Source organism: Eumetopias jubatus, unplaced genomic scaffold, assembly GCF_037043125.1.
Source record: "Eumetopias jubatus isolate StellerSeaLion01/CBP00866 unplaced genomic scaffold, mEumJub1_p1.0 scaffold_10, whole genome shotgun sequence".
NCBI classification, from domain to species: Eukaryota; Metazoa; Chordata; class Mammalia; order Carnivora; family Otariidae; genus Eumetopias; species Eumetopias jubatus.
The window spans coordinates 73,551,094-73,569,203 of record NW_028274816.1 but is presented as its reverse complement, the minus strand read 5'-3'; the positions used below and the strand labels follow the sequence as shown (position 1 = coordinate 73,569,203).

Here is an 18,110-nt window from a genome sequence, read left to right as displayed (position 1 = left end):
ATCAGGATTGGGCATGGATGAATCATTGTTGACGCTGGTTGATGGGTACATGAGGTTCATTATACTTTTTCATCAACTTTTGTGTATGATAGACATCTCCATAACACTGGTTGAAAGAGTGATCAGCAATTAAAACATCACTGAGTATAGGAAAGAGGTGTATACAAACCTTTGTCCCAAGCAAGCCCACACAGCATAATACTCCGAAATGTAAGGTACATGAACGCAACAAGTATTTGTGTTATTTCGGAATATGAGCTGCATTATTTAATGATGTAGTTTAAAATATTCAGTGCCAGAACAGATTCTAAAAATAAATGTAGAACTCATTAATTTTAAGTAATTCAAAGTTAAAACAATAATGAGTTGCTATTCTGTACTTTTTCAAACCAGCAAATCTGGAAAGAAAAAAAAAAAGATAAAACAATGCCAGAAAGATGGGGGGGGGTGGTACCACTTGCAATAGTGTGAGTTCTTGTAATCCTTTTAAAATACCCTTTAAATGATTATAAAAGTAATTATTTACTGTTGAGACAGGATAGTGCAGGTAGAAATAAAGAGTATTTTAAAAGATAATTGACCCACAGATAACATTGCAGATTTTATTTCCCTATAAACTTAAAATACAGGTGGACCTGTTTTCAAAATTATTGTTGAAAAAATTTTTTTAATTATTGCTGTAACGTAATCCTGTGAGCATGAATTTCTGACATGCTTTTATCGTTAACATATCATAAGCATTTTCCATAACTTGCAATATTCAATACAATTTTTATTTTTTTAAAAGATTTTATTTATTTATTTGACAGAGAGAGACACAGTGAGAGAGGGAACACAAGCAGGGGGAGTGGGAGAGGGAGAAGCAGGCTCCCCGCTGAGCAGGGAGCCCGATGTGGGGCTCGATCCCAGGACCCTGGGATCATGACCTGAGCCGAAGGCAGATGTTTAACCGACTGAGCCACCCAGGTGTCCCAGAATTTTTATTTTTCATAGCGTATCATTCTGCCACCTAGTTAACAGTCCTGTGTCAGACACGTAACTTGCTTCCAAATTTTTGCTATTAAAAATATAATTTGTACATAAATTTATTAATGTATCCAATGACTGTCCTGGGAGTAGAATTCCTGAACCAAAACATATTAACATTTTTTAAAGTTCTTGCCTGGGGTGCCTGGGTGGCTCAGTCGGTAGAGCATCTGACTCTTGACCTCAGGTCTTGATCTCAGAGTTGTGAGTTCGAGCCCTGTGTTGAGCATGGAGCCTACTTAAAAAAAAAAAAATACTAAAGTTCTTGCCAAAGAATACATATTGTAAAAATTTCTGTCCTGAACGTTTGTGCCAATCTACTGCCAGAAGCATTGCGCTGTGGCAACATTTATCAAGCATGAATATACACACTGGATCACCTGGGGCTCTGGGTAAAATACAGGTTCTGATTCAGTAGGTGTGGGGAGGGGGCCTGAGTGTCTGCATTCCTAACATGCTCCTGGATGCCCTTGGAGCTGTTGGTCCAAGGACCACACTTGGAATAGCAAGGCATTAAGGAACTTTCTGTAAAAAAAAAACATTTTTATTTGCTTTTTTTTGCTGCTACTTCATTAACACAAAGTGTTATTAATTCCTTTGTCAATTTCACGAATGCAAAAATATGTCCGTATTTATTTTATTTGGATTACTAATGCTGGTACATGTCTCTTATTGCCATTTTTTAAAAAAATGTGTCTTTTGTGGGCACTTGGGTGGCTCAGTCAGTCAAGCGTCTTCCTCCAGTTCAGGTCATGATCCCAGGATCCTGGGCTCGAGCCCCGCATGGGGCTCCCTGCTCAGCGGGGAGTCTGCTTCTCCCTCTCTCCCTCTGCTCCTCTCCCCTGCTCATGCTCTCCCTCTCTCTTCCTCTCTCTCAAATAAATAAATAAAAATGTATCTTTTGTTTGTGAAGAGTTGAACCATGCCCATTACCTATTTTGGGGTATTGGTTTATTTTGGGGGTTTGTTAAAGCACACTTAGTACATGGAGCTTACTAATACTTTATTATTTGTCCTGCAATTATTTTTGTCTGAGACTGCTATCTGCATTTGCATTTTCTTTTTGGTGTTTTTGACTTAGAGGGTTTTTTTTATTTTTGTCGTATTTTTAAAGTTGCTTTCTTTGCTTTTAGGCTCAAAAGATCTTTCCCTACAGAATATCAGAAGAATATTTGTTCTTCGAGCTATTTTATGGGATTATTGACACTTAGATATTTAATGTTTCTTGTTTTAATTACAAAAGTAATATCTTATGTGAAATATTTAGGATGTTAGAGATAAGGAGAACCATTGTTAACATTTTAGTCTATCTTTATCCACATATTTTCATCAGCAAGCATAGGTTTAAATATACACACACATACATACAAATTTATATAATTCTTAGAAAAATAGAATCAATTCAAACTGTTTTTCATTTATTAATATACCAAAAACGGGGGGGGGGCACCTGGGTTGTTCTGTTGGTTGAGTGTCTGACTTCCGCTCAGGTCATGATCTCAGGGTCCTGGGATCGAGTCCTGCATCCGGCTCCTTGCTCAGCAGGGAATCTGCTTGCCATTCTCCCTTTGTCCCTCCCTGCTCGTGCTCTCTCTCTCTCTCTCTCTTTCTCTCTCTCTCAAATTTTAAAAATCAAGAAAAAATAATATACCATAAATAATTATTCATTATTGTATATAACATCAGCTTTAATGGATTCAGGTATTCCATCATTCATAGTCATGATTGTTAATTTAGTTCCCATATTTTTAGATATCTGCAGCTTATCATTTATGAACATTGTAAAAAATGCAGGATGAAATTATCACACGTGAATCAACATAATAATGGCAAACTCTTACACCACACTAACCATTTGCTAGACACTATTCCAAGCACTTAACAAATGTTAAGCCATTTCAGTCCTCACAAAAACACATAAGGTCGCTATGACTGTCTCCATTTTACAGAAGGGGAACCAAGGCACAGAGTGATCTCTGAGCTAGTAAGAGGCAAGATCGGGATTTGAACTGATGGTCTTATCCCAGCACAGTCTCCCTCAGTATATGACTATCATCTAGCCAGTTATTAAAATTAGGACGTATGTGGGGCGCCTGGGCGGCTCAGTCTGTTGAGCCTCTGACTCTTGATTTCGGCTCAGGTCATGATCTTGGGGTGGTGGGATCAAGCCCCGTGTCGGGCTCCATGCCCAGCAGGGAATCTACTTAAGATTCTCTCTCCCTCTGCCCCTCCCCATGCTCAGGCTCACTCTCTCTCTAAAATAAATAAATCTTAAAAAAAAAAAAAAGGACATAAGTGTTAATGTAGAACCATGGTTCTCAAAACCTGGTCCGGGGACCAGTGCATCAGCATCCCCTGGGAATCCGTTAAACATGCACCTGCTCAAGTTGGAGAACCAAGGACAGAGAGAGCCTGGCAGGGAGAGCGGTGACCTAGGAGCAGAAGACCTGGAGTCTCATTGTGCTTTGGGATGATTGCCGGCTGATGGCTAAACCTGGGCAGAGATCAGTCTTCTCATCTGTAGAATGGGGCGAGGACCAGGGTGGGGGCTGGAAGCTAGTAGAGTAGGTGGCCTCTATGGTTCATGTGGGCTATGCCTTTCTAGGATTCTGGGATCATGGGAAAAAAAAAAAAAAAGCATGGTGCAAAAGCCTATTGATACCAAGGGAAGGGGAGGGGATTGTAAGCAAGTCATAGAAAAGCGGATGTTGTAAAATTCCACGTGTGGTGTTTTAAAGCGAACGTAATAATTTATTTACTTATTTATTCTTAGAGATTGTCCTTAACCGGCACACTAACCACGCCCTGGTTTCTGTAGGTCTCAGAATTAAGACAGCAGCTTCGAATCCGGGGTCTGCCGGTGTCAGGCACCAAGACGGCCCTCATGGACCGTCTGCGGCCCTTCCAGGACTGTTCGGGGACCCCCCTGGCTAACTTCGGGGACATCACGACGGTCACTTTCCCTGTGACGCCCAGCAGCGCGCTGCCCGGCTACCAGTCTTCCCCGTCCACCGGCGCCTTATCCAACGGCTTCTACCACTTCGGCAGCACCAGCTCCAGCCCCCCGATCTCGCCCGCCTCCTCCGACCTGTCGGCGGCGGGGTCCCTGCCCGACCCCTTCAACGACGCGTCCCCGCCCCTCTGCCTGCACCCGTCCCCGCTCCCCGCGTGCGCCGACGAGAGCCTCCTGAGCAGCCTGAACGGCGGCTCCCTTGGCCCCGAGCTGGACGGGCTGGACTCCGAGAAGGACAAGATGCTGGTGGAGAAGCAGAAGGTGATCAACGAGCTCACCTGGAAGCTCCAGCAGGAGCAGCGCCACGTGGAGGAGCTGAGGCTGCAGCTGCAGAAGCAGAAGAGGAGCACCTGCCCTGAGAAGCCGCCGCCCTTCTTGGCCGTCCCCGTCAAGCAGGAGGACGCCGCGTCCAGTTGTCCCTTCACGCCCCAGCAGAGACCTGGGAAGAGACAGGGCCTCAGCTCCGAGGGCCGAGCGCAGGCCTGCGAAGCGGCGGGGCGCCGGCCCCCGGGGTCCGCTCCGTGCGCCGAGCTGGCCTCGGGCCCCAGCGACGCGCTGCCGTCCACGTTTCTCAGCCCTCAGTGCTCCCCTCAGCACTCGCCGCTGGGCGCTGTCAAAAGCCCGCAGCACATCAGTTTGCCCCCATCCCCCAACAACCATTACTTCCTCCCCTCCTCTTCGGGCGCCCAAGGGGAAGGGCACAGGATCTCCTCACCTGCCAGCAACCAGGTATGCGCTGCGCAGGTAACAACTCCCCGCCTCAGGCTCCCCCGTAGCACCCCGCTTTCCAGAAGTGGGGTGTGGCTGGCACAGGCCCAAGAGCTGAAGTTTGAATGGGTAGGGTTTACCAGAAGCCCAGAAGCAACCTCTGGTCTTCACCGGAGACCGGAGACTCTCTTCTCCGAGATTGAGGTTAGCAAAATCTGCGTGTGAAAGGCTGGATAATCAATGTTCTGTCCTTGTGGGTCGGATGGGCCTGTGTCACAGCTACTCAGTGGGGACCCTTGTATCCTGAACGCGGACATCCACAACTTGTAAAGGAATTCACAAGGCTGGGCTCCAGTAGAACTTTAGTTATAAAAACAGGTAGTGGGGGCGCCTGGGTGGCTCAGTCAGTTGGGCATCTGCCTTTGGTTCAGGTCATGATCTTGGGGTCCTGGGATTGAGACCCGTGTCGGGCTCCCTGCTCAGCGGGGAGCCTGCTACTCCCTCTCCCTCTGCTTGCTGCTCCCCTTGCTTGTGCTCTCTCTATCTCTCTAATAAATAAATGAAATCTTAAACAAACAAACAAACAAACAAACAAACAGAGGTGGTGGGTCAGATTGCCAACCCCCTTTTCAGGACTCCTCGGCATAAAGCCTTACCACAGGCCAAACCAATTCATCAAGAGAGCCAAAGGGAAGTTACCAGACCTTACTATTCTCTCCGTGTAATGGTCTACATAGTGCAAATATTTTCCGAACACTACTATGTGTGTCAGACCCTGTTCTGGTCTCTGGGGATGAGGGATGAACTAACCAAACAAAAATCCCTATTCTCATGGGAAGACAGACAGTAAATAAAATAAACACGTAAAATATATCATGTATCAGAAGATGATAGATTTTTTTTAAGATTTTATTTATTTGAGAGAGAAAGAGACGTAGCTAGAGAGAGCGCAAGCAGTGGGGGAGAAGGAGGGCAGGGAGCCCCATGTGGGGCTCGATCCCAGAACCCGGGTATCACGAGCCCAAGTGAGCCGAAGGCAGATGCTTAACCAACTGAACCACCCAAGCGCCCCTAAAGGATGATAGATGTTATGGAGAAAAAGCAGGGAGGCATGGTGATGGAGCATTTGCAAGTTTGCAACTTTTAAGTCAAAGGTCTGGGGCCATTTAAGCAAATCTTTGAAAGAGATAAGGGAGCAAGCCTCACGAATATTTGGGGTGAAGGCATTGCAGGCAAAGGAAGAATAGCAAGAGCAAGGGCCCTGAGGTGGGAGTTGTGTGTGTAATATTCAGGGATCAGAAGGAAGACCAGTGTGGTTGGAGCTGAATGAGAGGTGGTTGTAGAGAGAGCTTACGGCAGTAACTAGTTCAAAGACGCGACCAAGGTGATCATCAGAGACTTTCCTTGTCCACAAAGCTAAAAAATCATTAGGAAAATCTACCTAAGGCTGAGAAAGAAAATTACATCATCAGAAGTCCTGAAATCTACCTTATGAGAAAGGAAAATAGGAAGAAAACCCACATGATTGGATCCTGCCATGTGCCCAGTATTAAGAGGCATGCCTCTGAGTAATCTCGTTAATTGTCACAACCTTATGAGCTCCAATTCTTTATTCTTTACTTGACACAGAAGAAAATGAAGCCCAAGGAGGTTAACCCAGGAGCGCAGGGTCACAGGAACCCAGGGTCATCTGATGCTAAAATGCATGCCCTTTTCCCACTGAAATGTTCTCTACCCTGGGAGTATGGGGTATGGCCATAGGTAATGGGAATATGATTTTACACACCCCCAAACAGCACATTCAAGTGAATGATGCCCACTTCTGAGTGGACACTCTGGGAGGGGCTGGGACGTCACATGGATTGTCATCTCTGTTGACAACATTTACTAGTGCACGGTGTCCTAGGCAACAAAGGTAAAAATAGTTCTTGAAACACAGATCTGGACCCTAAGACCATTCTGACAACATGGATACTCTCAAGAAGAACTAACATGCATGCAGTGGTTCATAGTTTACAAAGCACTCTTTGAGGACATGATCAATTACATGATAAAAAAGATAAAGAGCAATATAGAATAACATGCCTGATCAGTGCTTCTGGTATCAAGTGCTGTACAAAGTGTTGGGGAAGGTGGGGGGAAGCAGATTGGTCATGAAGGGCTAGGAAGGTCCAGGAAGGTCTTTTTTTGGGGGGGGTGGTGGAGGCCGGTCCAGGAAGGTTTTGCAAAGGGGTTAGACTCCATGAGAAACATAGCATTAAAAAATGAGAGTCAGTAAAAGAACATTCCATGTGGGAAAAGATAGGGAGGTACAATGTGCAGGGCATGCTGAGGGAAGTTAATAGAATACAAGCTTTTGAAGGAAATGGTAACTGGCCTGGAGCATCTTGAACACTGGTTACAGTGGAGACCTTATGCTGTGGATGCATGGGAGCCATGGAAGGTTTTTGAGCAATGGGTGATGTGTACAAAGCCAGATTTGAGACTTTGATAATGGGATTTAGGGAGAGTTGAAAAGATAAGACACCAGGGCAGGGACCAGGAGTCTCAGCCAAAGCTCTCAAGTGTGCTGCTGGAGGCCACCTCATTGGTCATTTCTTCCTTCCAGAACTCAGGGCATGAGAGCCATCCTGCAAGCTTCTCTCCCCAGTCCTCCGGCCTCCACCCCCCTTTCTCTGGAGCCCAGGCAGACAGCAGTCATGGTGCTGGGGGCACCCCTCGTCCCAAAAGCCCAGGGGTCCAGCAAAAGGTAGGCGCCTGGAAAAAGGTTTAAACTTGGCCTCTCTCCCTCTTCTGTGGCCCCGTCCCCCAAATGAGGAGGTCCAAAGGCAGAAATCAGTGACATTTTAGATAAAAAAAAAAAAATCCACTGGAAACAGACTGGCATGGATGTACAGATAGAAATCAGGGTGTACTGAGGAGCCATTGCCCGGGGTCATCCTGGGAATCATGAGGACTAACATGAGTGTGGTCTGTTCGTGAAACAACACGGCAAACACACCAGTTTCCATGGAGTCCAAGATTGGAATAGAGGCACGTGGGGAAATAACACTCGAAAAAGAGTGTTAAGGTGGAAGGGTCTAGAAAGGTCTAGAAAGGTGCAGAGAGTTCGAGTCACGGTGCAGTCTCTCGGTGGAAAAAGGAAAAGTGGTACATCCCAGCAGGTGGAAATCAGGGATGGGAGGGAGCCAGGATATGGGGAGTTCCAAGGACTAACGAAGAGGTGATTAGAAGGAGACCAACAAGAGGGCCATGACACAGAAGCGCTACTTGCCACAAGGAGAGGCAGGGCGTCCTTTGGGGACAGAGACCCTGAAATGGCCCTGGCATTCCATAGAATGCTCACAATACATGAGGCTGGTTCCTAAAGAGATACCCAAGCAGTGGCTTCATCTCTCTGCAAAGGCACCCAATTAGGAAAGAAACGCCTCCCGGGGGCGGGGGGGGGGCAGTGAGGGTAAAGTACCCTGGGAATTCCTGGGGTGATGGACTTTTTCATATTGGACTGGACTCTTACTTTATTTGCTTTTCTCCTAACCGAACAGGGTTCATCCTAGAGGGGAAAATGAATCGGCAAGGTTCCCATCCTAACATGCCTCCAGATACATACTACAATATGCCCGTGATTTGCCAACGATATGTACTATTGTCAATAGGATGCCCGTGATGTGTCCTACTGTCAATATACTGGCGTTGTTTCTAAACCCTAGCTCTTTTTCGTCCCCCCTCAAATCAGTTTTTCCAAACTCAAGCCTGGAGTTTGTAACACAGAAGCCGTACCGTTTCTGATCCCACGAGCTGACTCTGACTTTCTCTTTGCTGTACCCCCACAGATGGCTGGTTTACACTCTTCTTCTGAGAAGACAGGGCCAAAGTTTTCCATTCCATCCCCAACTTTTTCCAAGTCAACTTCAGCAGTTCCAGAGATAACCCAGCCTCCGTCCTATGAAGATGCCGTAAAGCAGGTAACTTTGCAAGATGTGTTCTCTGTAGGGAAACAGGTTGCCTAAACGGATTTTTTTTTTTCATCATCCACCTTCATGCAGTCTGTAGATGCTGACATTGAGTGCATCGGGAGCCCCTCAATGAGAATGGGCCAAGTGTCTAGACGCTAATTGCAGAAAGGTGTTGGGTGTACATAGCTGGTGTGTGAGGCAGGCGGAGAAGAGGTTGGGCTGGGCACCCAGGTGCCTTTATTTAATGTCACCAGCCAGCCACAATTGTCACTAAGGTTGGACAAGTGCTCAACGTCTCTTATGTGGAATAGGGTCCATATCTACTTTGTAAGGATTCTAGAGAGTGTAGCACTTACTACCTTGTCCAGGCAGGGGGTAGGTACTCAAATAGAGGAGAGCGGTTGTCAGGGTGATAATTTGTATAAGGTGATACTTTGTTTAAAGTGATACTTTGTATAAGGTTCTTGTTAGTTTCAGAATTTAGTGATCCAGCCAAAGTATTAATGACCATGATCATGGAGGTCCCTTGTATGCCTTGCTGTCATTTACGGTGGGAAATGTTCCAAATAAAAAGTAAACTCCAAAGAAAGGAAAGCAGTGAATGATCGTATATTTCAAATGGTCTGAGCTTGGATAAGATATCAGAAGGCCCTCTGCATGTGCCCAACCTCGCAAGGAAGAGCTACATCAACTTTTGCACACTGGCATCCCCCAGATCAAAATCAGCTTGCAGCTAGGTCTCACGTGGTTTAAAGAGTATTTCTAAATGTCAGGAGATTTTAGGCGAAAAGTGGGCTTTCTAATTCCTGAAAAATCAGAGGATCTCTCAATGGTGGAGCCACAATTCTGGGAGCGGACAGTTGCCTGAAACAGAGTATCCACAGCCTCCTAGAACCACAGTGTGGGGTCTACATTCTACCCCTCTCTCTTGCTCTCTATTCGGCTCTTTTACATTACCTGCCAGACCCTGTGGACATCTGATGCCTTCTGGACTGGTAGGTGGCTCATTCTCTGAGCAGTGCTCCCATCATATTGATTATTGATGCCTTTGTGTATTGGGAATGGGCTCTCAAGGGAGTGAGAGAGGTATGGGCCCCTGTCCTCCCCATTTTCTGCCCCTGGTATCTGTAAGCATCCACGGTATCTCAACCCCTGGTATCTCAACCATCCTTTGTGGTTTCAAAAGAAAAGAAGAAGGTCAAGCCAAGTGGATATCCATGAACGAGACTCTACCGTAAAACTCAGATAAGCCAGAGGGAAGGGGTGTTTACCCTACGAGCATCAACAGGTGCCACAGGGCTCTTGCCATGAGGAACCCGGAAAGCCTGAGCCACGTGCTGGGGCCACAACCACAGCCCCCACATGGGAGGCAGATCCAAGTGGCTTCAGAGTGAGTAAAATGGCTGTACTCTCTGTAATAAGAAGCCCTGTTCTTGGGATGGAAGCCACTCCACCAAGCTCACCCTGAAGGACTCTCCTGGGGAGCACTCTGCCTTCTCCCCGCCTTCTCTTGTTTCGTTCAGGAGTTTTCCCATCTGAGGTGAACACTGAGCTTTAGTCGTGCAGTCAGCCATTTATAGTCTTGCTCACAGCAGCATTATTCACAAACAGTGGAAGCAACCCAAGTGGCTGCGCATGGATGAATGGTTAACCAAAATGTGGTGAATACATACAATTAACACTAGTCAGTCTTTTTTTTAAGATGATTTATTTATTCATTTGAGAGAGAGAGAGAGAGAGAGCACTCGCACAAGCCGGGGGGAGGGGCAGAGGGAGAGGGAGAAGCAGATTCCCCGCTGAGCAGGGAGCCCAACGTGGGGCTCAATCCCAGGACCCCAAGATCATGACCTGAGCTGAAGGCAGATGCTTAAGCGACTGAGGCACCCAGGTGCCCCAATACTAGTCAGTCTTAACAAGGAAAGAGATTCTGACACACGTCGCAACATGGATGAACCCGGAGGATATTATACTGAGTGAAGTAAACCAGTAATAAAAGGAAATACACTGTGTGAATCCACTTCTGTGAGGTCTCTAGAGTTGCCCGATTCATGGGAACAGAAAGCAGAATGGAAATCGTCGGGGGCTGGGGGGGAAGGATGGGGAGTTCACGTTTCATGGGGACAGTGTTGCAGTTGGGGTAGATGAAAAAGTTCTGGAGATGGATGGTGGGGACGGTCATGCAATAATGTGAACATAATGTACTTAATGTCACTGGACCATATGCTTAAAAATGATGAAGACGGTAAATTCTATGTAGTGTGTATTTTACTGCAATTAAGGAAAAAAACCCACCTAAACCAAACCTAGTTCAAAAAATCTGTAGTGCTGCTTCTAACGATCTCCCACGGAAGAGGTGGCCAACCTTCTCACCTGTCCGTTCTCCTCTGCTTAATTTGCAACAGCAAATGACTCGGAGTCAACAGATGGATGAGCTCCTAGATGTCCTCATTGAAAGTGGAGGTAAGACTGCCCTGGGGATACTCTGCAACTGCTTGTGCTCTGGGGACTGAACCCTTAGGACCAAGGTCAGGTGCTCACGGGAGGTCAGACCCAAAAGCCATGAGGGGGTCAAGTGTCACTTCTTGTGAGCTCGCTGTCCCCGCTGGAGCAGATGTAAGAAGGCCCAGTGGGTGATTCCTCCCTGACTCTGTCCCTCTGTCCCTAGCAGCTTTCTCACCAATCATTTTTTTTTCCACGCAGAACGTGCCCTCTTTAATACCCATCACCAGGCTGACCCATCCCCCTACCCTCCTCCCCTCTAGAGCCCTCAGTGTGTTTTTCAGAGTCCATCGTCTCTCATGGTTCGTCTCCCCCTCTGACTTACTCCCCTTCATTCTTCCCCTCCTGTTATCTTCTTCTTTTTCTTTTTTCTTAAAATATGTTGCGTTATTTGTTTCAGAAGTACAGATCTGTGATTCAACAGTCTTGCACAATTCACAGCGCTCACCATAGCACATACTCTCCCCAAAGTCTATCACCCAGCCACCCCATCCCTCCCACCCCCCACCACTCCAGCAACCCTCAGTTTGTTTCCTGAGATTAAGAATTCCTCATATCAGTGAGGTCATATGATACATGTCTTTCTCTGATTGACTTATTTCACTCAGCATAACACCCTCCAGTTCCATCCACGTCGTTGCAAATGGCAAGATCTCATTCCTTTTGATGGCTGCATAATATTCCATTGTGTATATATACCACTTCTTCTTTATCCATTCATCTGTCGATGGACATCTTGGCTCTTTCCACAGTTTGGCTATTGTGGACACTGCTGCTATAAACATTGGGGTGCACGTACCCCTTCGGGTCCCTACATTTGTATCTTTGTTCTCACCAATCATTTTATCAGTTGGTGTCCTCAACTCGGTCCCTGTTTCCCTAAGTGTTTTCCCTTCAAATCCGTTCCTCTTTGCCTTTCTAATCCCAATGTCCCTATCCTCTTAAATAATAATAAGAAGAGAGCAGACAAAGCAAGTTTTGTGCTACCTACTCAAAATGAAATTCAATTACTGATCTGCCGCTGGATGGTCCATTCATGCTTAGATGTCATTCCAGCTTGCAACCAAAAAAAAAAAAAAAAGACCAACATGTTCTTTTCACCTCCTTTTTAGTCATTCGTTTATTTTTTTCAAAATTACATAGTATGTGCCCAGAATCTGAAACGACACAGATGAATAAGATCATGTAAAGAGAACATGTAGATAGAAAAAAACAAAAAAAACCAAAACCCTCAGGTCTGAGCCTTTCGATAACAACCTTGAAAGTTCAGAGAAGGAGTGGCCAGGCATTGTACTGGGCTCAGTGCTGCACCTGACAAAGTCCCGACCTTTGTGGAGCTTAGAGTCTGGTAAGGCAGAATGGACAACAGGCTTTAAAGATTTTGTTTATTTTGGGGAGAGAGAGAGAGTAGGGAGAGGTGCAGAGGGAGAGGGTGAGGGACAAGCAGACTCCCCGCCGAGGGCAGAGCCCGACCCGGGGCCCCATCTCACGACCCTGAGATCAGGGCCTGAGCTGAAACCAAGAGTCGGACTCCCAACCGACTGAGCCACCCAGGCGCCCCAACACACCCTGATATTTTTAACGAATTATATGGCCAGGTCAGCAAAGGTAAGGGTTCAGAAGGGGAGCACAGGAGATTTGAGGACAGAAGAATCATTTGAGGGCAGTTCTAAATCAATCACGAATGAATTTTCCAGAGAAACACAGTAGGAGGCTAGGCTGTATTAAGTGCCATCGGTAGGTCTGTTACCATAAATCTAAAGTGAGACCAGTCAGCTCCATTGTATCATTTTTTCTCTTGCAACCACGATTCACCCAGGTGTGGGTTTTTTGTTTTTTTTTTTTTTTAAGATTTTATTTATTTGAGAGAGAAGGAGCGGGAGGGAGCATGAGTGAGGAGAGAGGCGGATGGAGAGGGAGAAGCAGGCTCCTCACTGAGCAGGGAGCCTGACTCGGGGCTTGATCCCAGGACCCTGGGAACGTGACCTGAGCTGAAGGCAGACGCTTAACCGACTGAGCCACCCGGGTGCCCCTGGGTGTGGGGTTTTGCCAAGGGAGTGCGGTGCAAGGAGAACAGAGCAAGGGGATTGAGGATATTTATAAGACAGTAACTCTAACCGTGGAGCAGAGACTATCAGCCTGACAGAGAAAGAAGTGAGAGCCCAGGGGGCTGATGGAGGGAGAAAGTAGTAGAGTCCATAGGTTGGAGTGACAATCAGAAAGTGACAATGGCGTGGCACCCCATGACTCCTCTTCCGGCTCCCACGTAAATGAGCCCCCACTGCGGGCGTGAGGAGGATGCAGTGTCCTCGGGGGACAGCCAGGTGTCAGTGAAGGAGCAGGTAAAGGAACCTGCTTTGCGAGGTTGCTGATCGGAGTGGAAGTTCCAGAAAGAAAGGGCTTGGGGGGAGACCAGGGAGAAGAATTGGACACAGACAGGGCACTTTAGGGACGAGACTGGGTAATAACCGGAGAGACGCATCCATCTTGTGTGTAAGCGTGACTCCTTCATCCCAAAGATCCCTATTGCAGAACCAGAAGTGGTTTGACAATCCCCACTCTGTTTTGCCAACAGAAATGCCAGCTAACGCGAGAGAGGATCATTCGTGTCTTCAAAAAGTCCCCAAGATACCCGGGTCTTCCCGAAGCCCCCCAGCTGCCCTGCCCAAACCCTCATCTTCGGGGGGCCAGCTCTCCTTTGATCACTACGGCACCGAGAGTGATGAGCACCTTGAAGTCTTATTAAATTCCCAGAGCCCCTTAGGGAAGGTGAGCGATGTCGCCCTGCTAAAAATTGGGAGCGAAGAGCCTCCTTTCGATGGGATAATGGATGGATTCTCCGGGAAGGCAGCAGAAGACCTGTTCAGCGCCCACGAGATCTTGGCAGGCCCCCTCTCCCCGATGCAGACTCATTTCTCCCCCTCCTCTGTGGACAGCAGTGGGCTGCCGCTAAGCTTCACCGAATCTCCTTGGGAAACCATGGAGTGGCTGGACCTCACCCCGCCAAGCTCCACGCCAAGCTTTAGCTCCCTCGGCACCGGTGGCCCCAGCATCTTTAACATTGATTTCCTGGATGTCACGGATCTCAATCTGAATTCCCCCATGGACCTTCACTTACAGCAGTGGTAGAATGCATGGGCAGAGGCACCAAGGGGGACCAGTGGAAATTCCATGGGGGAAAAGCAGACAACCAAAATCACTCCTATCGTCCAAAAAGAGGAGGAGGAGGAGAGAATTTCAAAGAAACAGTGGAGACTTCTGTGACCATCAGTGAGAGCAAAAAGGAGTCTTTATATATATATATACGTATATATATATATATATATGATGTAATATTTACCGACATTCAGTAACTGTCAATGATTTCAGCAATGCATTCAGAAATGTGCTTTCTCAGATCAGGAATGCCAAAAAAAAAAAAAAATTCTTTCACTGCCTTTTCAAACACCAATATTTTTGCAACCCCTGATTTTTCTCAGGCATTGTTCGGGCATGTTCTCACATCGTAAGCCTCTCTCGCAGATTTATTCGATGTGGTGCGGAAAGGAGATGGAGCTCTTTTGGAGTACAGGGAATGTAATAGCATAACCATCGATGTTTCTGGAAGACAGACCGTGGTGGAGGCTGCTTGCCATCCCTCCCCTCTCTGTCGTTCAAAATAGAAGTCAGGTCCCACTTCCGTTAGGTTCTTGAGGTAGGCTAGAGGGACAGAACCAATCCATTCCCAGGGAAAGGAAATCAGCTGGGCCACAAAGCTGCCCCCTTTTGGTGATTCCAGCCGGGACCCAGGACTCTGTGTGGTCACGGATAACAATGACCCTACATTTGATCCACAGAACCCCACTGAGAGTTTCCCTCCTTGTCAACCAGTCGCCAGATCATTCCCACTGTCTCTATGAAGCAGGAAACAGCCAAGAACCTTAAAGCAAACTAAACCCAAAACCTCCTGCCATGGAAAGTTCCCCAACACAACCCCCTTTAGTTTCCAAGACTGGAGGTGACCCCATAAGCAGATGGCAAGCCATACCAGGGATCATTCAGACAGCGCTAGAAAACCTTGTTTCATGTGTCACGAGAATAAATACCATGGGTTCCTACAACGGGATGGCGATTTATGGAGGTCCAACTTTTTTTGGCAGGGGAGGGATTTGGGGTCCACCTCTGTTTATCTTTCTCCAACTTTTCTTTCAAGAAACCAATCTTTTCTTGCTTGTCTTTTGAAACTCTTTCTTTTTTCTGCCCCAACATCAGGAGGACTCCTCAGATCTAACAAGCTGCCATACTCCTAATAAAGCCATATTTTAAAAAGCTAAAACTCCGTGTTCTCCCGGAGAACTCATTCTCCATATGCATCATTTGCTGCAAAAAAAAAAAAAAAAAGTCAAAAGAATGTCCTTGGGGAAAAAAAAGCAGTGACTTGGCCCATCAGTCCCAAAGTTCATTCTGCTGTCATTTGACTTATAGCAATCAGTGATTTGGGTGGTGTTGGGGAAATTGGAAATCATTACTTTGTAAAGATAGAGCTGAAATGATATTTGCAAGGGGAGAGGATTGCAGGTCTGGGTCGGTGAAAGGAAACACAGTTGCACATGGAAAACAAGGAAAGGAAGAAAAGACAGTGGTCTCGCGTGCATTCCTCAGTACCTCCTGCTTTTGCTGGGACTCCAAACACTCAAACGACATAGTGTTGCATGCTGTAGAAAGTAGCTGTTGCTGGTTGGCTGGTTGGTTTGTTGTTGTTGTTGTTGTTGTTGTTGTTGTTTTTAATTTAAACCACTAAGGCACTGTGTTCTTCTTTTGTAAAAAAAAAAAATTCACTGTGCACTTATGCAGAAGGTAACCAAAAATGTTGTGATTTTAGAAGTTTTCTTTTTGATAAACCAAAGATTTAGAAGTCATTCCATTGTTAACTTGTAAACATGTGTGAACACAGAGTGTTTTGGGGGGACTGCTACTCAGAAAGTTGGCAGATCTAATGGGGTAGGTATGCATATGCGTGTAGATATATGCATGTATATATACATGCATGTAGATATATGTCTACACGTATGTGTATTTGTGTGTCTTTTGAAAAGCAGTGTTACAGAGCATTCTATACCAAAAGCCCTTAAGCCCCCAATTTGCTGTGAAATGATACTTGGCCTTTCTCACTATGAGTTCCTGATTCATCAACAGACTACACGTTGCCTCTCTGTGTATGACTAACGGCTCCAGCCCGATGACTCACACAGCCACTTGCTCACCATGAATGCACTCATCTTGACAAGGAATATGGATGTGAAAAGACAGAACAGCTTCACCCTTAGTTGCTGGAAATGGTAAATACCGTCTCTCGTAGAAAAGCATCAAAGGAACACGAAAACCATTTTTACATTCCTTGACCTGCATTGTGCTTTGAGAGATCCACATGGTACATTTTTTTCGTTTTGCTTTGATGTCCGTCATCAGAACCAGAAATCGAGGGAAGCATACCAGTCTCTTCTGGGAAGGTGAAGCTCCGGGGAAGAAAAATCTTATTAACACATTCCTCATGTTTGTTTGTCCCTCAGATGTTGACGTTTTATTTGGATCTTGACAAAGCTTGCTGGTCAGTACATTTTTCATGTGCCACATTGTGCGATCTGTATATTATTTTCTCCCCCCTTACTGCCTTTGGAAAACAAACTTGCAGGGTCTCTACTCGGGGTATTTGGAGCAGAAGGACTAGACTTGGTCAGGAAGCCACTGTACTTTGTTAGGACTGTACGTTTGCCTAGAGGCCTTTGTAGGACATTACCAGCACTGATACACACGCATCACAGAGCAGACCCCTGGATTCTTAACCTCAGCCCCCTCCCACAGGCTCCGTATTCACACACTGTCCATCGATCAGATGTGACATTTACGGTATAAAACTAGGGATACCTGGGAGAAACTTGGAGAAGTTGGCTGCACCCAGTGGATCAGACAGACCATGTTAATTCATCTGTCTCCTAGTGGGAGTTTTTATTTTAAGTACTTTTAAACTCTTAAGTATGTCCTCTTCTCTGGAGATCAATGGGACATGACTAGGAGATGTATAGAGACTTCTGAAGACAGCCACATTTGAGCTTCTTAATGCTCTTAGAGCCTGGAAGTAGCCACATGTGGTTTTCTCCAGATTCCTGGGACTCCCGTGGTGAAGCAGGCCGAACAGACACAGTTTGCCGCTAATCCCAGTGTTGCTGCAGCCGCGTGGGTTCAAACTTGCTCAACAGAGTCAGAAAACGCATCTGTGCAAATGCTTTTGTTAAGATAGTGCTCATTAGTAGTACTCCTGCTTCTAACAATATTATCCAGACAGCACACATTCTGTTATAAGGAGGAGAGGGAGGGAGGGGGGGAGGAAGAAAGGAAGGAAGGAAGGAAGGAAGAAGGAAGGAAGAAGGAAGGAAGGAAGGAAGGAAAAGAGAGAAGGAAGGAAGGAAGGAAGAAGGAAGGAAGGAAAGAAGGAAAAGAAGGAAGGGAGGAAGGAAGAAAAGGAAGGAAAGGGAGGGAGGGAAGTCAAAAGAATTTCCACCTGAATAGTGAAGGGTCTGTGCCCTGGTGGCCTTTGCCATTCAAAGACATTTATGTCTGATCTGGAAATAAAAAAAAAAAACAAGAAACAAACAAACAAAAAAACCCTATCCCAAGTATTCAAGACAATCCTTTTCAAAATATATTTAAACTCCATCAGCTCTTCCAGAAACAAACGTGGACCTGGCCGAAAGCTCCTGCATCAAGTTGACTCCTGCAATGGACAGTTCCCTGACGTCTGATCTGTGCCAAGCGCACCAATCCCCAGACATCCACTACTAACCAGACAAAGTACCCATGGTTCAGATTCCGTGACTGGGGAGCTGCGGTTCCTACGAGCAAGAACACTGGGAATCTCCCAGTCCTCAAAC

The 18,110-nt window shown here is 46.4% G+C and overlaps 1 protein-coding gene across 4 annotated transcripts in view; it reads left to right on the top strand.

Moving 5' to 3' along the window:
• Positions 1 to 14,331, top strand: part of MYOCD (myocardin) — a 53,311-nt gene extending 38,980 nt beyond the window's left edge. For 2 of the 4 annotated variants that reach the window (XM_028089072.2, XM_088027232.1), the window contains 5 exons: positions 3,845 to 4,783; positions 7,356 to 7,496; positions 8,581 to 8,712; positions 11,106 to 11,163; positions 13,778 to 14,331. In XM_028089072.2, coding sequence (XP_027944873.2) covers positions 3,845 to 4,783; positions 7,356 to 7,496; positions 8,581 to 8,712; positions 11,106 to 11,163; positions 13,778 to 14,331 — 1,824 coding nt within the window. The remainder of the gene's footprint in view (positions 1 to 3,844; positions 4,784 to 7,355; positions 7,497 to 8,580; positions 8,713 to 11,105; positions 11,164 to 13,777) is intronic. The other 2 variants (XM_088027231.1, XM_088027233.1) reach the window with 2 other exon arrangements.
• The last annotated feature ends 3,779 nt before the right edge of the window (positions 14,332 to 18,110 follow it).